This window comes from Panthera pardus, unplaced genomic scaffold (genome assembly GCF_024362965.1).
Source record: "Panthera pardus isolate Hobbes unplaced genomic scaffold, ASM2436296v1 HiC_scaffold_17, whole genome shotgun sequence".
NCBI lineage: Eukaryota > Metazoa > Chordata > Mammalia > Carnivora > Felidae > Panthera > Panthera pardus.
Genome location: NW_026526732.1, coordinates 41,372,826 through 41,399,218, shown reverse-complemented (window position 1 = coordinate 41,399,218; position 26,393 = coordinate 41,372,826). Strand labels below are relative to the sequence as shown.

The 26,393-nt window shown below is 37.3% G+C and overlaps 1 protein-coding gene across 5 annotated transcripts in view; it reads left to right on the top strand.

Moving 5' to 3' along the window:
* PKIB (cAMP-dependent protein kinase inhibitor beta) overlaps nt 1-26,393 on the top strand; it is a 103,350-nt gene that overhangs the window by 69,651 nt on the left and 7,306 nt on the right. For 2 of the 5 annotated variants that reach the window (XM_019418231.2, XM_019418234.2), the window contains one exon: nt 6,183-6,287. The exons of the other annotated variants lie outside the window; for them this stretch is intronic. In XM_019418231.2, coding sequence (XP_019273776.1) covers nt 6,200-6,287 — 88 coding nt within the window. In that variant the 5' untranslated portion in view covers nt 6,183-6,199. The remainder of the gene's footprint in view (nt 1-6,182; nt 6,288-26,393) is intronic. 5 annotated transcript variants of the gene reach the window in all.

Genomic DNA, 26,393 nt, shown 5'->3' with positions numbered 1-26,393 from the left:
ATGGAAAATAAAGGGGTTTAATCATTGAGGAAGCATTATAGAACAGGGTCGAGGGAAACTGAGGCTCAAAGCGCTTGAGGAATCTTCCCAATGTTATGTAATTGGTTGGTGCTGAAAACACAGGTGTGACTCCACCCCCACTGCCCCAGCCTAAAAAATAGGTAGAAGATAAAATGCTGATAATTCCAGAAAGTCTTTCCCACATCTTTGCCAAATAACACTCTTTTTCTATTAACTAATTTGCAGAAGTGCCACCATTAATGATTTGCTTCTTTGGTCTAAGACTTTGGAGTTTTTCTTCTAGAGAGCCATACATACAGCATACTTCTGTGAATGCATTAAGCAAATATTTTCCAAGAGCTAATCTGAATAGGATGAAGAGGAAGAGGACACTGGGTCTATGGCAGGATCAGGGGCTGGGGAGAACAAGAGAAAATTGATGAAGGACAACTGTGAAGGGTGCAGAGCCATTGGTCTGGGAGAACCTGCAATTACCTAGAGTCTGTAATGACTATTGTAATGAGATTGTGCTCTAAATGTGTTCTAATGGGATCCTGAAATACCTCCTGTACTTCACTGCCTTCATATATTCGTTCTCAGTACTTGCCCTGTTATAAACAGCTGTTTTATGTTGATCACGTTTCAAAAGATTGGTTCTGATTTTTTTATTCAGAAGATGAGCATCTAAATATTAGTTGAATTAAGTGAGATCTTCTTCAATCTTGTCTTTTTTCTTAGTCCATTGTTTTTTACGATCTTTAAAAGATCTTGGTCAATATCATCCAGAATGTTCTGGCCCCTCAGGCTAACTTTCCAGGGTAAAGAATCTTTGGTGAACAATTGTGTCTTCTATTTTCAATGCACCCATGTTTCTATACAGTGAAGATCTTTAGAACTGTCTGTAATTATACTAATTTTCAGATGATTACAAATGAGTCGGCTTTTTAGTATTTTCTGCAGTTATTTTAATTATGATGGATTTGGGGGAATTTCTCTTTTAATCTTTATTTTTAAGAGAGACAGAGAGAGAGAGAGAGAGAGAGAGAGAGAGAGAGAGAGAGAATGAGTGGGGGAGGGGCAGAGAGTGAGAGGGAGACTTCAGAATCCAAAGTAGGCTCCACACAGTGTCCGATGCAGGGCACGAACCCATGAGCTGTGAGATTATGACCTGAGCTGAAGTCAGATGCTTAACGGACTGAGCCACCCAGGTGCCCTGAATTTTTCTATATGAAATTCTTTAGCATCCTTAATCAAATGTCAAAGGATAACAATGAGAAATCTGATGTGAAATGGATCAGAGTAGCAGGGTGACTTGAAATGTCTTTCTTAGTTCAGAAATATTTCCAGATCTAGGGTATAAATATGCAAATACTTAAAATTCCAACACAGTGCTTTTAGGTTCGTAAGCCTCCCTGCTGCTCAGACAGGATGTACAAATCATGTGGATTGGTAGATCAGATCAATGTAGAGTTCATTTAGAAAGCACTCGTTGAACAACTACTACCTATTATCTACTCCTGGAACCTGTTTGTTCCTGCCTCCAGGAAGTATGGTCCTTTAGGGGTAAAACAAGTCACCCATGCAGAACATTTATTGAAAAACATATTAAACTTACTTAGTGGTGGACTTCAGGGTTGGCTGTTAGAATGAATAGTGAAAAAGTCCAGGGGTTGGCTGATGTAGCCAAGGCCATCATCATGGCCTCTTCCCAGAACAGCTCTGGGAAAAGTTAATTTTGTGATTTATTTAATTTTTAATCTACTACAAGCACATTTTTAATAAGCTCTGAAATTGGATGAATAGCTCTCTAAGGCTGTGCACATGCATTGGTATCCTTTGTTAAAACAACCATTGTTTTGGATAATACATGCTGTTAGACCTTAAGGCCCAATAATTTATGGATTTATGTTTGTAGTTTTTTTAGTGTATTATTAGAGAATCTGACCTCAAACCTTTACTCCACTTCAGTCATTCCCAAATTTGTGTGACAACATGAATCCCCTTGGGTGCTTGCAATACCTATGGTATCAGACACACTGAATCAGAGGCTCTAGTCTATTTTGTTAACAGACTACCCAGGTAAGCCTCATGAGCAGGCAAGTTTGGGAAAGACTGCTCTAGTTCATCTGGCATAAGATTAATTTTAGATAAATAGGCTTTTTACCCACCCTTGCTCCCTCTCTTCCTCAGTTTCTCTCCTCCTACCCTATTAATATGTTAAAAAAAATCTTAGGAAGAGCTGATATGCTTTAAATTTACTTTTACTTTTAGTCTCCAGGCTGGCATTGGTGAGATACGGTTTTCCCAGAGACCTCATTTTTTGGTCTCCTTTCTTTCCACAATTTAATCAAGTGTTAAGGTGAAAAATCTAGTTCTTCTCTGTGGCTCATAAGACAGAAGAGGAATTAATTTACACTGTCTGGTGTCAGGATGCATTATGATTATGTTGGCAAAGCTATAAAAAGAAAATATCCAAAGCTTATAAAAAAATTGCAGAGAGGTCACTGTTAGAGCAGATGGATGAAGCAGAGTGCCTGATCATTTAGCCGCTACTGAGCTAAAGGATCTTTGAGCCAAGGTGTACATAGCTAGAGCAGCTTGGAGAAGGTCACCAAGTTATAATTATAGCTTCAACGGGAGAGTTCAGAATTTTACAGTAAAATGCATATTTATTTGTCTTACTATATAAAAATGACTGAAAGGCCCAGTAAACACGTTTGCAGTCAATTCTCAATTACCCCCAGGAAATCTAATAGTGGGTTTCTTTTGTTGCATTCTTTGGGGCCTCCTCTCCTTTGAAATCAGAAAATGTCTTTCCACAAAATGCAAACTAAAACTACAAATATAGAGTACAACAAAAATAAACAAATAGTCTAAAATTACACCCCCCCAAAAGAAGTCTTATGGTCTTTAAATAAAAGTTTATATTGACCTCTTACTATTTTCAGTGACTTCTGATAATTGTTGTAATGTAAGATAAGGTGGAAGGTAAAAGTAACACACCTGAAAATAAAAGTAATTATAGAGATTATACCAGCAGTAGAAATTTGCTTTCATTTTACTGTGAAAATTTTAAGACATCTGAATGTATATGTTCACAGATTACATAATTACACTGTGTGTGTGTGTGTGTATATACATATATATATATATATATATATATATATATATATATATATGTAATATGATAGTTACTTAGAAGGATAAAGAGAAAAATTAATTTTTATTCAAATTTGCAAATATTATTGCAATCACATGATCTTTATTTTTTTAATGTTTATTTATTTATTTGAGAAAGAGTGAGTGAGTGAGCACGGGAGGTGCAGAGAGAGGGAGAGAAAGAGAATCCCAAGTGGGCTCCATGCTGTCAGCACAGAGTGGGGCTTGAACCCACAAACCGTGAGATCATGACCTGAGCCGAAACCAAGAGTCGGATTCTTAACTGACTGAGCCACCCAGGTGCCCCTGTGATTTTTATTTTTAAGATTCAACATTGAATTAAAGTTTTCATATTAGATGAATTACTTGAAAAACGTTTTGAGTTTGGTTCAACACTATGGAGAATATGAGGTTCAAAGAAAGAAAATATTCTTGATAAAGTGATTCATGCATATGGCAGATGAATAGAGAATTTTAGGTGGCTTCTGGTCCCTAACTTTATAATTCTGGGCATTTCTATGCTGTTTAATCTCTTATAAACTTACAGGAGTCTATGACTCTAGAAGGGAGGCAACACAATGAAATGATTAAAAGCCTGTGTTTTGGAATCACATGTAACAATTTAAAGCAAGTTCCTAATATTTGAAAGACTCCATTTCAGCTGTCTCATGTGAATTATGGGTGTAATTCCCACCCCACCTCACCTGACCCTGTATGTGTAACATTTGTGGTAAGGACTAAATAAAATAATGTATATAGAGCAATGTAGTACCTAGGTAAGTAAAGACTCAATTAAGAGTAGCTGTTTTACTTTTTTATTATTTTTTTAATGTTTATTTGTTTTTCACACACAAACACACACATACAGAGTGTGAGCAGGGGAGGGGCAGAGAGAAAGGGAGACAGAATCCAAAGCAGGTGCCAGTCTCTGAGCTGTCAGCACAAAGTCTGACACAGACTTGAACTCATGAACCATAAGATCATGACCTGAGCCAAAGGTGGACACTCAACTGACTGAGCCACCCAGGTGCCCCACTTGAAGGAATTTAATGGAGGTAGGAGAGACTTGCACTATGTGTGGGACAATAACTTACCCCTTTTTGTGAGTCCTTTGTGACTCTTGTGTCTTTAATGAGTATGTCAAACAAATAATGTCATATCTGTGCTCCTGGAGAAAGGTTACTATAGTTAAGATTTTGCCTGTAAAGACTGTGTACAATGGTAAGGCTGTTGAGGTATCCTGTGGCTATTCCTTGCAAAGGTGTATTGTGTCCCTTTAGTGGTAAAGACAAACTGTGGCTGAGAGGCTGTTGAAATAGGCATTGAACAGAACATATTAGCCAAATTTATAGTGGTAAAATATTTACCAGTTGCTGATTGGATGGAATCGGCAATTTCACTTATTAGGTTGTTGGGTGTAGAGGCCTTAATGGAATGGAACCATGGCATTATGGTCACAGCGATCCACTATAGGCCACCATTCATTTAATACAGATTTAAGAACAGGCCAAATAAGGCTGTTAAATGGAATAGCAGTGGGATCAGGGAAAGGTTCACTCATTACCTGTTATATAACAAGCTTTTAATCCTTGAAGACCTTGTTTTAGATTACATTGAATCATGTTAACTATTTTAATGGGGTTGGTGGGGTAGGGAATGGAGGGGTGGGTCATGGGTTCTTATTTTGTTAAGCCCATATGTAAGTGTTAAAAACTTAATTTTAATTTTCACTTATTTTTTATTGGGTCAGAGTGTCCATGCCCACTATGATATTTTAGGGCAATGAGTGTTATAACCATAGGAATTTAAGCTAGACAAAAATTCTTATAGTTAAGGTAAGGCATACTTATTTGTCTTCTACTTTATATTCAGTAACTCCCTTAACTAAATCCCTGATTATGGAGGATACCATGTTTAACTTTAGTGGGATTCCAAGCTATAACTGTAATTTTAGCCATAATATTGGTCAAAACTATGAAAGTTTGCCAATTGGTGAATTTCTGTAGATACTAAAGTTAAATCAGAACCCAGGTTGTAATTCACACAAGCCAGTCAATGTCCTTTTATCTTTTGCTATATAAATTTTTCTAGTAAATTTTGGATTTCCAATTAGGCCATATTATGGATCTTTGTTTTAAATTGTTTTTTATTGGTTTTCTTTCCCTATATTCAGGGTTCTTTCTTTCTTTTCATTTTTTGTTTATCTGGTTATTGTTGTTGGTCACTGGATATACCTGGCATGTGTGTGTGGGCAGGCATTCTCCACTCTTACCATATTTATAAGTTTTTTTCCTCCAGAGAACCTTAAATCAGTATCATCAGAGTTGGGGGCCTCCCTCATAGCAATGGTTGGTTTATATGGTTTTAAGACCATGGGCTTAAGTTAAGTTTGGATTAACCCCTTCATGGTGCCACAAGGATGCCTTGGGTGTTTTGCTGAGGATTAGTATCTTTGTTGCAACAGAGACTTGGAGAGCAGAGTGGTGTAGGGAAAACGTCCTGGGCCTACCCCCAGACTTGATCAAAGCCCTCCTCTGCTATAGCCCAACCTCTTCTCTCATGTGGACTTCCTTTCTCTCTCTCTCTCTCTCTCTCTCTCTCTCTCTCTCTCTCTCTCTCTCTCCCTCTCTGTTCAGATTCCCTGAGAATATTTTAGGTTTTTAGCCACATAAAGTTGCAGCTTTCAGTTTCTGTCTGCACAATCACCTGTAAGGAAGACCTTCCAGGTGTTTCTGGAGAAAGGTTCAGGAGCTTGGTAGCCTTCCTTGTAGGTGGTTGCCTCTTCGTTCAGGGAATGCCAGTCTTCCTGGGATCAAAGTCCACATCCAGTAAAGTCATTTTGTCTATGGCTTGGATGGAGACCATATGGCCAATGATGACAAGATTAGCCCTTTGGTGTGCTGGTAGGCAGCAATACTGAGCAAAGCCTAGGTACATTGGCTATGAGTTTTGCTAGGTACATTGGCTATGAGCAGTTGAGCACCAATGTTCCTTCCTTCCCTACCTTTTTTTTTTTTCACCAGCCCGTGGGCCACAGGCCATGATGGATGTGCACCTCGATACTCCTGAGGGTCAGGAGAACGCAAGCAACAATGGCAAGGGAAGCAGCGGCACAGGAAACCAGCAAGGTCACTACCCTTGCATGAACAACTACAAGTAGGATGCCATGCTAAATTCCCTGAAGGGTGGTGATCTCCTTTCTTTCCACAAACCTCACAAAAGACTATCTCTGGGCCTGTCCCAGAGGTGCATAATTATAATGTCTATATAGCTTCCCCAAGGAGCCAGGGGTAGTCACCAGGCCAGATGTGGTAACATAGGCTGATCCTTGGTGAGCAGAGATCACCTGCCAAACAGACTAAACCTGACACCACCAGGTTATGCCAGTGTATAGTCAAATAACAACACTTTTTATACTGGAGGCAAGAGAATTTTAGGTGGAGAGTGAGGGCAATGGGATGACAAAGACAATAGAATACCACACAGGACATAGCCCAAGCCTACCAGCAATTAGCTGTTCCATCTCAGGTAGACTTACCAAATCACAGAATCCATTAAGTTAGCCAAGAGTAATTAATTAAGGCTGACCAGGAGTCCTCAGTTATGGTGGAGCATATCGTGCAGTTTGTGACACCAATGGTTTTTATTTAAAGCCTCTTATTCACCCCTTTGGTAAGAGAGAGATTCCTGCCCTGGGGATATGGGGTTGGTTAAACACACAGTATTTGGCACTGAGCAGATGAGATCAACAACAAACTATTACTCGCATATATTTATAGCCCAAGGAGAAGGATATTGTAGGCCCTGCAGGGCCTCATAGGGATTATACTCAGGAACAGAGTGAACAACCAAGAGCTATAGGAGGCAGACTTGTAGTAACAAGAGTGTGTGGTGCCTTCTGGTTCTCATAAGAAGAATGATTGGTTTGTTTGAATAATTCCACATGCTGGCAAAACTGCTATCTAGGGAGAAGTAGGGACTGTGCCTGGTCCCTTTGATAAGGAGGAGTGTTTGGCTAGGGTACCTTATCCATGAAAGCAGAGTGAAGAGAGAAACTTATGCTTAGTCCATTTGAACTCTCCTGATTTTACCAGATGTTAGGGCAACATTTAATATTGAGCCTTAATTTTAGGCCTTACACCACATGGAGAAATGAATTGTGTGTATGACTGTGACTCAGTTGGAAATTTACCCCAGAGAGAATAAATTCTAACGTGGAAGTGAATGATTATACTTGGAATCACAAGACTATTTTCTTCCGTGAAGGAAACATGGGGATCTGTGAGCTAAAATAAGTTCTATTAAAGAATAATGTATTTACATTATTGCAAATCTTTTTTTTGACTGAGTGAAATGCATATCTTGCTGATATATGGATAAGAAATTATTGAGGGGCACCTGGATGGCTCAGTGGGTAGAGCTTCCAACTTTTGATTTTGGGATTGTGAGTTTGAGCCTCAGGTTAGGTGTAAAGAGTACGTTAAAAAAATAAAATAAAATAAAATAAAATAAAATAAAATAAAATAAAATAAAATAAAATAAAATTCCTTTGTCTCCACCACTATACCATGAAACAAGACAGTGAACATTATTTTTTTTTAAAAAAGAAAGAAATTATTAAAACTTAACTAGAACTTCCTTTTATGGAAAAATGGAAGACTTAATGTCCTTTAGAAAGCCCTAGTAAACAATACTCTAAAATGTAGGATATACTTTCAAAACTTTTTTTAAATGAATGTTCATGTTGGCAAATAAAAATATTTCATAAGCCCAGAACAATGAGAAATCACAAATCTAGAAGCATGTGAGTGGTGTACTTACTTCCCTGAGTTCCCCAGTAATTCACATCTTTTGTTTGAAAAAGCCATGTTCTGGGGACAAGGAAAGAAACTTACGGACCACACGAGTTGGAAAATCAAATTGGGTCCCCAGCATAAGGCTTAGGCTGCCGAAGAGTGTGACATGCTCAGTCCAAGGGTAATGTGGCAAAACCCTAACCTTCAAAGGAAGACAGCAAGGACATTCGCCAGTCTTGTCCTGATTTGGGTTGGGTGGAAAAGGAGGGGGGTGGAATTCTCCTGATCATTTATTACCAAAAGTGGAACCTCACACAGGTTTGCAACTTTGTGGTCTGAAAAATTCCATGCTGAGAATTTAAAGCTAAATAATTTGATAGTGCTCCCAGACCCCACTAGAGGCAAATTCAGAGCCTATATAAAGGTTCAGGTAATTTCAAGGAAAAGGTTTTAAAAAACAAGGGTTCACACTAAAAATAATAAAACATGCAAGGAAATAGAGTGTCTTTCTTATGTGTCTAATTGGAATTCCCAAGGAACTAATAAAGGATAAAAAGTAATATTCAAAGAAACAATACCTGAAAATTTCCCCAAATTGATGAAAGTTTCAGATTCAGGAATCATAACAAATCTTAAGAAGGAAAAACAAAAAGGTACCTAGTCATCTTGTGATGACATTTCAGAACACCAAAGAGATAAATCCTCAAAATAAGCCAGAAAAAAACAGACTCCACAAACCACAACAAATGACAATTATACCAACAGTATATTAGTCAGTGTTCTCTAGAAAAACAGAACCAATAGGATATATATTTATTTATTATAAAGAATTGGTTCATGCTACTGTGGAGAATGAGAAATTCCAAGATCTGTAGTCAGTAAGCTGGAGACCCAGGTGAGACAATGGTAGGTTCCATTCCAAGTCTGAGGGTCTGAGAAGCAGGAGAGCTGATGGTGTAAGTTTCGGTCTCAGTCTGAGTCTGAGTCTGAAGGCAGGGGAGAGACTAATGCCCCAGCTGTGCGACAGTCAGGCAGAGAGAGCAAATTCTTCCTTACTCAGTCTTTCATTATACTCAGGCATCCAGTGGACAGGACAATGACCATTCACATTGGGGAAGGCAATCTTCTTTATTCAGTCTATTGACCCAAATATTAATTCCAGAAACACCCTCACAGACACCCTGAATATTGTTTAAACAAATACCTGGGATCCTGTGGCTCAGCCAAGACAACACATAAAATTATCATATTCCACAAACTTCTTAACAGCAAAAAAAGAATAAGGAGGAGAGTATTGTAAAGTGATTGTAGAGGTAACTTCAACCTAGAATAGCGTATCTTGCAAGAATGAGGGTAAAATAGATATTTTCAAATATACAAAAACCACTGGTTCCCCCAAAGGAATTTCTAAAATCTGTACTTTAGGGAAAAGGGGGACTTATCTCCGTTGCAAAGTGCAAAAAAGAGTGTTGTGGGAATATGATGGTATTATGGATATGAAGAAGAATGCAGTTCTTAAATACTTGCTGAAATATTTGATGTGAAGTGTTATGTCATCAGAAACGTGCTTTCAAATGGTTGAACAAAAACTGTATGTTTAGACAGAGAGAGAGAGAATAAATATAGCAAACTGTTAACAATTTTTGACATCAGTGGAGGTTATACACTGTTCTTTTAACTTATCTGAATGACAATATTTAAATACAAAATTCAAAGGAAGATACTGTAAATTAAAGCCATTTATTTAATAATCCTAGAATTTTGTCACAAATTATTATAAGCCCCATCTGTTTTCTCCATGATCAACAATCTTCCCATCTAGTTTTCTGGTGTTTCCTCTCTGTGAATCCTCCAAGATCACCAGCAGTGGTTCAGTGACCACATTACCAGTTATGCCCTCTTCACAAATCAAGGGCCCATATGTATATGTGTCTATTCTGTTATTCTGTCTATCCTTGAAGAATACCACACTATCTTAATAACTATACTTTGTAATGTAGTGTAAACCCTTAAACTTTATAATGAGTTTTCATTGTAAGTCCTTCTACCTTTTCCCTTTCTTTTTAAGTAAGAAGCTATGCTTGGTCTGGTACATTTACATATAAATTTTTTAATGAACTTATCACTCTTATTATGGTGGATTTGTTTATATAAGTTCCATTTTTTTGTAAGTTCCATTTTTAATAGCCTTCTAAAAATCTTCCTTCACATCAGCCTCTATTTGCAGACTATGCCTCTTATGCACACTTTTATTATGTTACTTAGAAATGTTCATGGTTTTCTGGTGCTCAGAGGAAGGAACACAATATCCTTTTTTAAATTATTGTTTTAAAAATATATTTTTTGAGACAGAGAAAGTACAAGTGGGGGAGAAGGACAGAGGGAGAGGGAGAGAGAATCCCAAGCATGCTCAACACCCAGTACAGAACCTAGAACCCAATGTAGGGCTCAATCCCACAACTGTGAGATCATTCCTGAGCCCAAATCAAGAGTCAGGTGCTTACCCCACTGAGCCACCCAGGCACCCAACACCATCTCCTTTTTTCTTTTTTTCCTTTTTTTTAAATGTTTATTTTTGACAGAGAGAAAGAGAGACAGAGAGAGAGAGAGAGACAGAGAGAGAGAGCTGGGGAAAAGCAGAGAGAGAGGGAGAGAGATGGATCTGAAGTGTGCTCTGCGCTGAGAGTGGAGAGCCCAATGTAGGGCTCCAGCTCATAAACTGTGAGATCATGACCTGAGCTGAAGTTGGATGCTTAACCAACTGAGCCACCCAGATACCCCAACACCATCTCCTTTTATTTTTATTTTTATTTTTGTTTTTATTTTTTTGGCTGAGGCAGTGTCTTTTTTTTTGTAATCTAACTTTATTTTTTATTTTTTTTAAATTTACATCCAAATTAGTTAGTATATAGTGAAACAATGATTTCAGTGGATTCCTTAATGCCCCTTACCCATTTAGCCCATCCCCCCTCCCACAACCCCTCCAGCAACCCTCAGTTTGTTCTCCATATTTATGAGTCTCTTTTGTTTTGTCCCCCTCCCTGTTTTTATATTATTTTTGTTTCCCTTCCCTTATCTTATGTTCATCTGTTTTGCCTCTTAAAGTCCTCATACGAGTGAAGTCATATGATTTTTTTCTTTCTCTGACTGACTAACTTCACTAGCATAATACCCTCCAGTTCCATCCACGCAGATGCAAATGGCAAGATTTCATTCTTTTTGATTGCCGAGTAATACTCCATTGTGGTGTGTGTGTGTGTGTGTATATATATATATATATATATATATATATATATATATATATACCACATTTTCTTTATCCATTCATCCATCGATGGACATTTGGGCTCTTTCCATACTTTGACTATTGTTGATAGTGCTGCTATAAACATGGGGGTGCATGTGTCCCTTCGAAACAGCACACCTATATCACTTGAATAAATGCCAAGTAGTGTAATTGCTGGGTCGTAGGGTAGTTCTATTTTTAGTTTTTTGAGAAACCTCCATACTGTTTTCCAGAGTGGCTGCACCAGCTTGCATTCCCACCAACAATGCAAACATCCTTGCCAACATCTGTTGTTGCCAGAGTTGTTACTGTTAGCCATTCTGATAGGTGTAAGGTGGTATCTCATTGTGGTTTTGATTTGTATTTCCCTGATGATGAGTGATGTTGAGCATTTTTTCATGTGTCGGTTGGCCATCTGGATGTCTTCTTTGGAGAAGTGTCTAGTCATGTCTTTTGCCCATTTCTTCACTTGATTATTTGTTTTTTGGGTGTTGAGTTTGATCAGTTCTTTGTAGATTTTGGATACTAACCCTTTATCTGATATGTCATTTGCAAATATCTTCTTCCATTCTATCAGTTGCCTTTTAGTTTTGCTGATTGTTTCCTTCTTTGTGCAGAAGATTTTTATTTTGATGAGGTCCCAGTAGTTCATTTTTGCTTTTGTTTCCCTTGCCTCCGGAGATGTATTCAGCAAGAAATTGCTGCGGGCAAGATCAAAGAGTTTTTGCCTGCTTTCTCCTCAAGGATTTTGATAGCTTCCTGTCTTACATTGAGGTCTTTGATCCACTTTGAGTTTATTTTTGTGTATGGTGTAAGAAAGTGGTCCAGGTTCATTCTTCTGCATGTCGCTGTCCAGTTTTCCCAGCACCACTTGCTGAAGAGATTGTCTTTATTCCATTGGATATTCTTTCCTACTTTGTCAAAGATTAGTTGCCCATACATTTGTGGGTCCATTTCTGGGTTCTCTATTCTGTTCCATTGATCTGAGTGTCTGTTCTTGTGCCAGTACCATACGGTCTTGATGGTTACAGCTTTGTAACACATCTTGAAATCCGGGATTGTAATGCCTCCTGCTTTGGTTTTCTTTTTCAAGATTCCTTTGGCTATTCTGGGTCTTTTCTGGTTCCATACAAATTATTTGTTCTAGCTTTGTGAAGAATGCTGGTGTTACTTTGATAGGGATCTCTTTGAATATGTAGATTGCTTTGGGTAGTATCAACATTTTAACAATATTTGTTCTTCCTATCCAGAAGCATAGAATCTTTTTCCATTTCTTTGTGTCTTCAGTTTCTTTCATAAGCTTCTATAGTTTTCAGCGTATAGATTTTTCACCTCTTTGGTTAGATTTATTCCTAGGTATTTGATGGTTTTTGGTGCAACTGTAAATGGGATCGATTCCTTGATTTCTCTTTCTGTCCCTTCATTGTTGGTGTATAGGAATGCAACCAATTTCTGTGTGTTGATTTTATATCCTGCAACTTTGATGAATTCATGAATCAGTTCTAGCAGTTTTTTGGTGGAATCTTTTGGGTTTTCCATATAGAGTATCATGTCATCTGCGAAGAGTGAAAGTTTGACCTTCTCCTGGCCGATTTGGATGCCTTTTATTTTTTTGTGTTGTCTGATTGCAGAGGCTAAGACCTCCAATACTATGTTGAATAACAGTGGTGAACATACCTGTCTTGTTCCTGACCTTAGGGGGAAAGCTGTCAGTTTTTCCCCATTGAGGACGATATTAGCGTTGAGTCACTAGTATATGGCTTTTATGATCTCGAGGTATGATCCTTCTATCCCTACTTTCTTGAGGGTTTTTTATCAAGAAAGGATGCTGTATCTTGTCAAATGCTTTCTCTGCATCTATTGAGAGGATCATATGGTTCTTGTCCCTTCTTTTATTGATGTGATGAATCACATTGATTGTTTTGTGGATATTGAACCAGCCCTGCATCCCAGGTATAAATCCCACTTGGTCGTGGTGAATACTTTTTTAATGTATTGTTGGAGCCAGTTGGCTAATATCTTGTTGAGGATTTTTGCATCCATGTTCATCAGGGAAATTGGTCTATAGTTCTCCTTTTTAGTGGGGTCTCTGTCTGGTTTTGGAATCAAGGTAATGCTGGCTTCATAGAAAGAGTTTGGAAGTTTGCCTTCCATTTTTATTTTTTGGAACAGTTTCAAGAGAATAGGTGTTAACTCTTCCTTAAATGTTTGGTAGAATTCCCCTGGAAAGCCATCTGGCCCTGGACTCTTGTTTTTTGGCAGATTTTTGATTACTAATTCGATTTCCTTACTGGTTATGGGTCTGTTCAAATATTCTATTTCTTCCTGTTTCAGTTTTGGTAGTGTATATGTCTCTAGGAATTTGTCCATTTCTTCCAGATTGCCCATTTTATTGGCATATAATTGCTCATAATATTCTCTTGTTATTGTTTTTATTTCTGCTGTGTTCATTGTGATTTCTCCTCTTTCATTCTTGATTTTATTTACTTGGGTCCTTTCCTTTTTCTTCTTGATCAAACTGGCTAGTGGTTTATCAAGTTTGTTGATTCTTTCAAGGAACCAGCTTCTGGTTTCATTGATCTGTTCTACTGTTTTTTTGGTTTCTACAGCATTAATTTCTGCTCTAATCTTTATTATTTCCTGTCTTCTGATGTTTTTGGGTTTTATTTGCTGTTCTTTTTCCAGCTCCTTAAGGTGTAAGGTTAGGTTGTGTCTCTGAGATCTTTCTTCCTTCTTTAGGAAGGCCTGGATTGCTATATACTTTTCTCTTATGACCACCTTTGCTGCGTCCCAGAGGTTTTGGGTTGTGGTGCTATCATTTTCATTGACTTCCATATACTTTTTAATTTCTTCTTTAACTGCTTGGTTAGCCCATTCATTCTTTAGTAGGATGTTCTTCAGTCTCAAGTATTTGTTACCTTTCCAGATTTTTTTTGTGGTTGATTTCGAGTTTCATAGCATTGTGGTCTGAAAATATGCACGGTATGATCTCGATCTTTTTGAACTTACTTAGGGCTGTTTTGTGTCCGAGTATATGGTCTATTCTGGAGAACGTTCCATGTGCACTGGAGAAGAATGTATATTGTGCTGCTTTAGGATGAAATGTTCTGAATATATCTGTTAAGTCCATCTGGTCCAATGTGTCATTCAAAGCCAATGTTTCCTTGTTGATTTTTTGATTAGATGATCTGTCCATTGTTGTGAGTGGGGTGTTGAAGTCTCCTACTATTATGGTATTATTATTAGTGAGTTTCTCTATGTTTGTGATTAATTGATTTATATATTTGGGTGCTCTCACATTTGGTACATAAATGTTTACAATTGTTACCATCTCCTTTTAATCTGCCCTTTAATGGCATTCATTCTCTTTGCAATTTTGGTTCTAGTGATGACTATGCTCTAACTTATTTTTCCAACTCTATATGGCTTAACATTCCATGAAAGCCAGATGTTTCCTTTTCCTTTAATTGGATGTTGCCTTTGACACTCACTTCATGATTTAGCTTAAGATATTTCCCTGGCTTGGTAAGCCTTTTCATGTCTTTTTTATCTGTATGAATCCCTCCCCAATATTAGGGCCCAATGTGTTCTACAGCTTCTGTGAAGTTTTTCTTAATTACCCCCAAGTTAAATAACCATTTCCCATATATATATATATATATATATATATATATATATATATATATATTTTTTTTTTTTTTTTTTTTTTTTTTTTAGGTTTATAATGAGAGAGACAGAGACAGTGTGATTGGGCGTGGGGCAAAGAGAGAGGGAGAGGGAGAGAATCCCAAGCAGTTTCCACGCTGTCAGCAAAGGGCTCGACGCAGGGGGTTGATCCCACAAACCATGAGATCATGAACCTGAACTGAAACCAAGAGTTGGATGCTTAACCAACTGAGCCACCCCAGGCGCTCCTCCCTTTTATATTTCTATAACATTTTGCATTTATACTACGTATTTGAATATATCATATATTGGCTTCTGTTTTTACATTCTCTTTAATGTGCATGTATTTCATCTGTACAATTAGGTTATACAATCTTTCAGAGTAAAGACCAAATATTATGTTTTTTTGTGTGCATCCCCACTCTGTTAATCACAGTGTTTCATCTTATTTGACACCATTTCTCTGGAATCTCACACTGAATGAAGGATATAGTAGATGCTTAGAAACAATTGGTTTAATGAAGACCGAGTCTCTGTTCAACAAATATTTGGTGAGGTGTAACCGAAGGAGCAACTTTTGAGGTGTCAGGTGAAATGGGTTCTGTCTCGCCTCTGCCACTTGCTAGCTCCGTTGCTTTAGCCAGACCATTTCATTTTATGGCCCTCTGTGTTCTCACCTTTAAAATGAAGATAGTAATGACTATCCCATCATACAGAATCACATGCACTGAATCTCACTCAAGTGATTTAAAACTGTGTGTTCACAACATGTTTATGCCTTTTTGCACATAATGAAAATCTTCATTATGTGCAATTATTTTTGAATTTTGAATTGCATTTTGGATTGCATTATGTGCAATTAGTTTTGAATTGTTTATTATGTCTGTTGAATATATTCCAGATATTATTTTATGAAGATTCATTTTTTCTACTGAGTTTATATAATATTAAAGAGTAACAGAATTAATATTAGTTTATAATAATTATATAATATATAATTATTATATTAAAAATTTATATGAATATAATATATATTATAAAAATTTATATATATAAAATTTATATATATAGTTTATATAATATATAAATTTATAAGTGTATAAATATAAATATATAAATATAATAATATATTTAATGTAATATTAAATAGTAACAGAATTTATTATTTTTACAAAAGAGTTTTATAAAAGTTAAATGCATCCATATAAATAATTTTACTTCTATTAACTTAATTGTAGACAAACATCAGTATACATAATTTGATGAACAAAAATATTTCAACGGTATGACTTTTCTTTCTGAAGTTATTTCTATTTGATTGGGAATTTTTATTTTTTTGCCTGTATGACCCAAAAAATCCTCAAAACAACTTAAAAATTTTTTGCTACTGTGATTTTGATTGAATTCTGTGCTTGATGAAACACTAAAATGATTTCTTCTGCAAAGAAAAATAAAGTACTGACGAGAACTTAGAAAACAAACCAGAGCTTGAAAAGGCTGAATTATTTCTCCTTTTTTCTCAGCTAGGAAAAAAAAAAGAAAATTAAATCTATTCAAAAAGGAACTAAGAGACATCCCCCCAAATTTTTTATACATTGATGCAATAGAAAAAACAGACATCCCTGGAACTTTTAAAGTTATGTGAGTTTAAAAAAGCATCTTGCTTATAAATCAACTTCATCCAATTTAGTTAAGAAAAGGTTTGTGGGGGCATCTGGGTGCCTCAGTTGGTTAAGCATCTGACTTGGGCTCAGGTCATGATCTTGTGGTTTGTGAGTCTAAGCCCTGCATCGGGCTCTGTGCTGACAGCTCAGAGCCTGGAGCCTGTTTCGGATTCTGTCTGTCTCTCTCTCTCTCTCTCTCTCTCTCTCTCTCTCTCTCTCTGCACCTCCCCCACTCATGCTCTGTCTCTCTTTCTCTGTCTCTCTCTCAAAAATAAATAAGCATTAAAAAATAAAAAAAATTTAAAAATTTAAAAAAAGGAAAGGTTTGTGAATGATTTCAGTCCTTAGTTATGTTCTTTACTTTTGGGATTGTGTTTGGGCTTTTGGCTTTGCCTATTTTACATGGTTGGTATAAGCCCTGAAATGTTAGCTTTCTAGGAAATTTTTTCTTTCCAACTTTCATTAAAAATTTAGAATTATGTTGGCCTGAAAACAATTATATATTAAAAGATAAGATAAAATGATTTTTAAAAGATATAATAAAATGATATCAAATAAATACAATTCAGCTTTAAAATATAGGTATATAAGATATTTATGTGCATCTGTCTATGTGAGCACGGAGAAAATACTGGAAGGATATGCACCAGAATTATAATAGTGCTGTCATTGGATAATGGGATAAAAGGCAATTTGTTTTTTCTTCTTCCAGAAGAATTGTCACGTTTTTCTGACAGTGAGCATGTGTTACTTTCATATGCAAAAAGAAAAAAATTCATTTTGAAAAAGAGAAGTGGAAAGATAATTGTTTCATTCAGTAAACAAACTCTATTAGAGTACCTACTGAGTGAGTGCCAGGCATGACTTAGTGCTATGGATACATCAGTGAAACAGCCTACAAAAACTTATGCCTTTGTAGAGCTTATATTCTAGTAGAGGGAGATAGACAGTAAATAGTAGTGCAATCCTACTGTTAGAATATGTGTCAAAGCTACTCAGTGCTAAGGTACAGTAGAACAGGTTAAGGAAGGAAGGTCCAGAGCTACAGGAAGAAGACATTGTTTTAAGTGGGGTGGTGAGCCTTACTGAGAAAGCAGAGTTCTCTCAGGTGTTTTGTGACCCTTCTAATTCCTCACCATATTATGTCATTATGTTAATACTCAGATTAAGAATTGTTTTTCAGGTATCAAGAAGAAAGTGACAATTTCAATCCCATTTTAACTTTAATGAAACACTTAAACGTGTTTTGTTGCTGAAACTTTTTCCCTTAGGGAGAAACCATGATGAAGGGTGTAAGGAAGATTCAGTCTTCTGTCACAGGTGGCTACCTAAGAGAGGTAGCCAACTTTGAGATGTTTGTGTGGGGGGATTTGGAAGCCAGACTGTAAACTTTTTATGCTCTTTTTTCCCCTAAACACCAAGTTTCTGGAAATATCTTTGGGTTAATTTTTTCTTGTCTTTATAACTCACAATGTCAGAGGCTGTCTCTAGAGCCAAATCAAAAGCAGACTTTAACAGGATAATCAGTGTTTATTATGATAATCTATTATAGTGCCCATAAATTAATGTGACTGATTTCTAAACAAATTTCATTTGTGTAGTTGTTAACCAAGCACATTTATATCAATTAATTTGTTGGGTTCCAAAGTAGTAAAATAGGTAATTTTAATTCTACTTTTGATAAATGTGGAAACTTAATTAATAGAGAAGTTAAATGCCTTGTGGGAAGTCGCAAGTTTATTAGATGGCAATGCAGGATTCAACTACATGCTCACATTTAGGTGAGCAAACTTTCCATTGCTCTGTTGGGACTGCTGAACAAATATGAGGACTAATTTAAGAGCAGTCATCCTAAGGGCTTGCTAAGGTAGTTCAGTAATTCTAACATTGCTCAAAGCTCTGCTTTCAAATCTTCACTTGAAACAGAATTCTTCCAAATATATGGTAATCTAAATTACTTAAGGAGGCTTAGAAAAAAATCTGAAATTGGGGTGCCTGGATAGCTCAGTTGGTTAAGCGTCAGACTTCGGCTCAGGTAATGATCTCATTGTGAGTTCGAGCCCCGGATCAGGCCCTGTACTGACAGTTCAGAGCCTGGAGCCTGCTTCGGATTCTGTGTCTCCCTCGCTCTCTGCCTCTCCCCTGCTCACACTCTTATCTTTCTCTCATTCAAACATAAATAAACATTAAAAAAACAACAACCTGAAGTCATGGTAGTATCAAGAAATAGGTGATCAATTGGGATAGCTTTTAATTAAAAACAGTTCACTATAAAATATAATGTTATATTTTAAGCATAGTATTATTCTGCCACTATATTAAATATGAGTATAAAGTGGATTACACTGATGGAGTCATAAAAATATTTTCAGAGGTGGAATACATATGTAGCTTCCTACAGTAATGGCTTTGATGGATATGGTACACATTTACATATATAAATTTTTGTATGTTGGTAAAAATAGTTCTTTTGTATCACTGCATTTTTCCTTTTGAAGACAAGCGTATATAAGTTATAAAAGTTTTCTGAAATAAAAGTATGCAGTTTAAAGTGTCCATTCTTAAGCTATTGCTTTAGATTACTTCTACATTGGAAGAATAATTATGGAACTATTTTTGTCATAGATGTATCACTCTCAATAATAATCATAGGCAAAGAAAATAAATCCAGAGGATAAAGGGTTTTATTTTCCACCTTATTGAGAATGAAAATGGTAAAAGAGAATTAGTTGAACACTTTAAAAATACAGGATCTTGTCTATTTAAAGTGTTAGAGGGGCGTCGGTTAAGCATCTGACTCTTGATTTTGGCTCAGGTCATGATCTTACGGTTTGTGGGATTGAGCCCTGCATCTGGCTCTGCACGGACAGTGTGGAACCTGCTTGGGATTCTCTCTCTCCCTCTCTTTCTGCCTCTCCCTCATTCACACTCGTTCCCTGTCAAAATAAAAAGAACATTTTAAAGTGTTAGAGGATTGCATATTTGCACAAGGGAAAGCTGATTAATTGTGTGTAACTGACTTTAGGTTGGGCAGTCGGTTCACAGTTTAAGGTTTATGAATCCTCTGAGAGAGCCAATGTCTGAAAACTATAACTATTTAGATGCCGTGGGTGAGGGTGATTCCATAGAGTTTTTACATTAACTCCTGCTCTGCATATGACAATTGATGTTACCCACACCTGCAAGGCATTGTATTTACCACTAGTCTACGTCCTGCCCACAAAGCTACTTTATTTTTAATGTAATATAATTCATTTTAATATTTGATTAAATGAATTCTCAGGCTTTATTAAGAATATTAGTAGTTAAAAGCACCTTCACTGGCTGTGTTTGCCTGTCCATAATTTATAGGTATCAGCTATGAATTAAATATTTATTGAATTTTATAGGCAACTGTGTGCCAGTCCACATACTAGGCAGAAGGATACAAAGATATTTCTACTGTGACCATGTTGGTCAGATTAACTTCCCTTTTTCTCCTTCCTACTGATGTCATCAAAAGTCACTTGACAGTTTAAAACCACTGTCTCATTAAAAAAGGAACTGACTTCTTAGGACTTGCGTTTAAAACCCCCCTGCACAGACAGCTTGTGTTCACTCTGAGATGGGACTGGTGCAAGCAAACCATATAATCCTCAAAATTATTTCATTTTCTTGGTAGTGCAAATTCAGCTTGAAGAATCTTTGTGCCTTTATTGAAATCTAGGAAGACTTTGTGTCCAAAAATAATTGGAAAAAGGCAAAGATGAGAAGTGGATGATCTGAGAGCAGTCTCTCATTAGAATTTTCTAGCCCTTTTTCTGGGACCCCATCTTCTTACCCCATCTTCTCTTTTGGAACTAACCACTACCTCCTCTGTGCATTTGGGGGAGCTGCCTGGCACTGAGCCTCTCCAGGTCTCCAGCTGAAGCAGGGGAAGTCCTTACTTACTGTGGCAAATCCCAGTTACTAGCACAGTGCTTTGAACAGAGTCAGTGTTAAATAAGTACTTTTGAATAGAATCCAAATACTTTCTTTTTTTTTTTATTTTTTTTTTTTAAATTTTTTTTTTTCAACGTTTTTTATTTATTTTTGGGACAGAGAGAGACACAGCATGAGCGGGGGAGGGGCAGAGAGAGAGGGAGACACAGAATCGGAAACAGGCTCCAGGCTCCGAGCCATCAGCCCAGAGCCTGACGCGGGGCTGGAACTCACGGACTCACGGACCGCAAGATCGTGACCTGGCTGAAGTCGGACGCTTAACCGACTGCGCCATCCAGGCGCCCCCCAAATACTTTCTTAAGTAGGCTCTGCCACCTTAATGAAGTAAGAACACACTGGTATTTGAGTCCCTCAGTTGGAAAGGAAAATGTGAAAAGTAAATGAGAATGGAGAAATACAGGCAGGGTTTCAGGTAAAGTGAGGGAAAAAATGAAAATGGTTCCTTGTAATTCAAGCTAAGTGCTCTCAATTCTAATCTCTCAGGAAGATAGAAATAAAAAGGTGAGAAGCAAAAGGTCAAAACTATGTAAGATGTAAGATAGGAGGGATGCTCTGCTACAGGTTATAACCATTTAGAATTACATTCACCTAAAGGAGAACTGAAAATATCATTGCGTGTCCTGGATACCACCTATCAGGCATAACATACACACACGCATGCACGCACGCAAGCACCCACCCACGCACGCGCCCATGCGCATGCAACCCAAGATAATGTACTAATAATTAGGGATGTCTGTTTCAAAGAAACAGAAACAGTACTGTCTGAACTTAGAAGAGACTTTGACACAAACTGGCTGTGTTAATGTTAATGTTGTTAATGTTAATGATGTTAACGCATCACTTCAGTGTCTGGGTCCACATCACTTAAGTTTACAGGTCCTTTGGGGAAGCTGCCAGGGTAGGAGTAGGCCTATGGCAAACTAACTCCATAGAGTCTTTAATGGAGGGTGCGTTTGGGGTAAGTTTTTTCTAGAGTAGAATGACCAGTTAAATGTGACCCTTGCACTGAAGGGTGTTGCGTGGTTATTGCAGTTATTTTTTTTATCTTTATCCACATCAGTCCATATTATTGTCCTAAATGACCCTATCTTAGTTTAACAATGTCATTGTGCCAGAAAGGTATTCAGATTTGTTCATTACTTTACCTAGGAGATTATAGAAAAATCAATATGGCTTTATATTTAGAATTTTATAGGTCTAAGTTGTCAAAAATTATGCATGGTAAAAATAGCTTTCATGCATCTACCAATATATGTTGAAGGGTCTGTTTATATCATTATCAGGCAAGAATCTAAGTATGAGAAACAATATGTGTCAATAGACAAGAGGTAGAATTTCCTCTGGCTTAGACTTGAGGCACAGAAACTCCAAATGTAGAGAAATTAAAAAAACAAAAAAGAAAGATCTCTAAGTTAAAAACATAATTTTTATACAGGTATACATTTCATGTAAGCTCTATTTACCCTAAAATTGTCTTGATACTTAGGTAAATAGATGTGGTAGGATTCTCATTTTTCGAGGTGGATACTTTTGCTTTATTTCCAAAGAGTAGGATTTGAGGTCAAGAAAGGTACTGAAAAGATCAGAATATGTTTGACCTCACCATTCTGGGGGTTCCTCTTTGTAGTGTGGGGGCCTAGCACAGGGCCAGACACTTAATAATTTAGTGGAAGCGGTTTTTGTTGGTCCACATTGAGATGCAATTGTTACAGTTCTCTCACCTCATTTGGAAGAAGTGTTTATGTTCCAAAATAAAATCTTGCAAAATAATAGCTGTAGGCAGAGAACTGAAGAAACCTAGCATAAGGTATTAAGATACTGAAAGCTGGAGAGAGCCAGATGAGGAATTTGCTAATCAACTGAGAACAGTGTATGTCTCTCTTTATTTCATCCTCTCTTTTGACCAGGAAAAACAGTGACTTTCCAAAGTACATGTTCTTCCTTGTTACTTTAAGTGTTTTTTGAGATACCCTGACTCATACTCCCAGAGAACTCATTTCTCCCAGAGAACTCATTTAGTGTGTGAGAAGCTTATTTCAAGTCTTACATGCAGAATGAGTAGTAGTTTCACTGTGGGAGATGAAGTGAGTGATGATATGGATCCAGAGATTAGAAAAAAGGTAATGACCTTGCAGTCTTGGCTTCAAGTAAGGAAGCTTAAGGAAAAGAATGAGTGTGAGCTAAGAGGGTAGATCATCTCAGTTGGGAGAGAAAGAAGTTGCAAAAACTTTTGTTTATAGAATCTTTTCTTTAAATGTTTGTTTATTTATTTATTTTTGAGAGAGAGCGGGAGAGAGAGCACAAGTGAGGGAGGGACAGAAAGAGAGGGGGACAGAGGATCAGAAGCAGGCTCCGTACTGACAGCAGCAAGCCCGATGCAGGGTTCGAACTCATGAACTGTGAGATCATGACCTGAGCTGAAGTCAGATGCTCAACCGACTGAACTACCCAGGTGCTCCTGTTTATAGAAACTTAAAAAAAAAAGTGTTTTTACATTTATTTATTTTGAGAGAAAGGGACAGAGAGAAAGCAGAGGAGGGGAGAGAAGGAGAGAGAGAAGCCCAAGCAGGCTCTGCACTCTCAGAGCAGAGCCCAACACGGAGCTCACACCCACGAACTGTGAGATCATGACTTAAGCCAAAACCAAGAGTCAGACACTTAACTGACTGAGCCACCCAGGTGTTCCAAACTTTTGTTTATTATTACGCTTGTAACATACATTCTGTTCTTAGCAGGCTCTTCTAAGCCCATTGGGAGCTGGCTAGTGATTTTGTATATACATCAAAATTTTGTATATGCTTCATTTAACTTGGACATCTTTGTTCTCTTCAGTTGTGCTGGTGTTGAATTTTCAATATTGTGGAGACTGCAGAGATGTTGGCATGTGTGTGTATCTATGACTGTTTAATGGTCTTTTGGTCAGGCATCCTGAAAATTGTGTATTTTCAACAGAGATGCATGCTGGGGGCATTCAAGGACTTCTGGGAAATCTTCAAATGTCCAAATGGGTTCAGCTCTGTAAGCACTCACAGCTGACAAAGCAGCACTCTTCCAGATTCCTCTACTAATTCTGTAGAAGAAAAAGAGGAAGAGTTGTTGCCTTAGTTAGAAAACATACACATAATTAGCTTTTCAAGCCTGGACATTTTTTAAAAATTATTTTTAATGTTTATTTTTGAGAGAGAGACAAAGCACGAGTGGGGGAGGAGCAAAGAGAGAGAGACACAACACACACAGAATGCAAAGCATAAACCCAGAAATTTAAAAGAACTTGGAAGTTAATCTCCCGTGTTTATTAGCAGTGTTTCCTCATCTTTCTATAGGTTATATATTTTTTAAACATCACAAAGCATTTGAAGAGACCAGTTGTCTCTACTTTATATACAATGTTGACAAAGAAAGAATTAACTGAAAATTAAAACAGACATTTATGTGGGCAGTTAGAATTGCAGTTTGGGAGCCACAGATTGAGATAGAAACCCAAATTGTGTTCCAAGGAAGACAAAGAGTGGGGCAAGGTTATTTAAAGGTGGAAGGTTAGGAATGTAGTTTTCATTTAGATCCTCTGCAAAACAGGAATTGAAATTAGGTTAACTGGGATTGGTTGTGTATGCAAATGCATGGTTGAAGCTTGTTAAACCCAACTGGCTCCTTTAGAAGTGAAGACCACGGAAGATCCAATTGTGAGGGGGGTGAGGGGGGGAAGTTCAGTCTAGGCTGAGGGCTTGCGGATAGCTTCAAAGTTCAAAAAGTTCATAGTTCCTCTGCTGAGGACGTGCATAAATTCCTCCTCCCTTATGGCTTACTGGCTGTATTTAAAAAAAAATTTTTTTTTAAATTTATTTGAGAGAGAGGGAGAGAGAGAAAGATGATGCAAGTGGAGGAGGGGCAGAGGGAGAAGGAAGGAGAGAGAGGATCCCAAGCAGGCTCCACACGGAGCCTGACTTGGGGCTCAAACTCACTAATCATGAGATCATGAACTGAGCCAAAATCAAGAGTTGGATGGTCAAGTGACTGAGCCACCCAGCACCCCATCCTGGCCCTACTTTAAAAGAAACTTTCTTAGCCAAGCTTGCTTACTTGCTCCATTTTGAAATCTTCTTTTACTATATATATAATCATCCCTCTAAAAGAAAAATCAGGCATATGTAATCAGTGTTGCAGAGGACAATAACAACAGACAGGTAAGATGGCTGTTTGGTACAGGAAGAGGCTTACACTTCAAGATACACTATTTTTGGTTAAATTATCAAAATATCACTTTTAGCACCTTTCTGTGCTAGAATATCTGTATATTTATAATTTTTCCAGGTGAATGTGTTTCATTTATTTTAAATCACAACAATAATCTATGCTCATTGTACAAGTTTATGTATGTAAGGAAGTACCAAAAAATGATTAATATTCTCCTTGTTCTCTCTTACACTCCCCACTAGCATTTTTTATTCTTTTTATGAAATTGAGATCATATTATATTCATTACTTTTCCCACACACACTGTAAATATTACTTTTGAATTTTGCTTTATTTTACAGTGTCATGGATGCATCTCCATAGGTGGATCTAACTGGATTTAGCACATTCTTTCTAATCACTGTATAATGTTCCATAATATTATATACATAGTTTATTCAGCCATTCTTCCCTTAGGGACTTTCAGGTTATTTCCAATGCTGCAGGCAATGTCTTTGCTAGAGAATTAAAAGAGCCCAGTTGAGAATCACACTGTGGATCCAAATGTTCCTTCCAGCCAGCAGTCTCTAAGTCACTGACACCTTCTGTCAGGAAGATGAGATGACTCTTCACTGTAGAAAGCTACGTCTCCCTGCAGTCCTGTGGGTCCAGGCTGGGTGAACTGTCTGTTTTGTGCTGGAGCATGACATCCTGGTCACTCAGCATCAGCGTCGGTGGCCGGCTCTGAAAGGAAGATGGTAGTAGGAAGAGGGAGAGCTGGGAAATGACCAAGTAAAGCTCTGGGGTAAAGCAGCCTATTGTCTGGTTTTCCTACACATCCAGTTCTGGTTTTTGCCTTAAAATGGTAGTTAATGAGTAAAATCTTGACAGACTTTTAGATAGTTTTTTGATCTTGTTTTCTAACACTAACCGACAAAAAAGGACTAATTCAGAAAGCCTGTGTCTGAAATAATAATATAAAGGCAAAAGCAAAATAGCAGCCAAAAGCAAGGAAACCTTGAAATAAACCCAGAGCCTAGAATTTCTTCATGTTGATGGAAGTTCACCTTTTAGAAATTCTTTTTCAATATACAAATTCTAATTCAATAGGTCTTTAACATAGACTGTCTTACTAAAGAAGTTCACTCACTTCATTTAACATAAAATATATCGTATTTAAGTATTTTAAAGAGCATATCTTAATATTTTTATATGTGTTGTTATCTTTAACTTTAAGATTTTGGACTATCAGGCCAGTAATGATCAAGGTGTTCAGAGCTGCTCCTCCAAACTTAGCATAGCTAACTTGTTTGTGTGACACAGGACGATGCTCCACAGAAATACACCCTTGATTGTGGCCATGGCTTTCGATGTGCTGTTAATTGGCTGAAGACAGAGTGGAAGCTGGCAAACAGGGTCTTTTTCCAAACTTGGTGTGAGACACTTCTCACAAGCTCTAGAGAAGAGATCTATAATTGACATTCATGTAACATGGAGGGGTGGGGGGTGGGGGTCTCACAAGATAACCATTCAAAGCCAGAAAGGAACACCTAAGAAAAGATGAGGAATCTGTCCCTCTCCCTCCCTCCCTCCCTCCCTCTCTCTCTCTCTCTCTCTCACACACACATATGTAAGTATGTGTGTATGTATATATATGTGTATTTA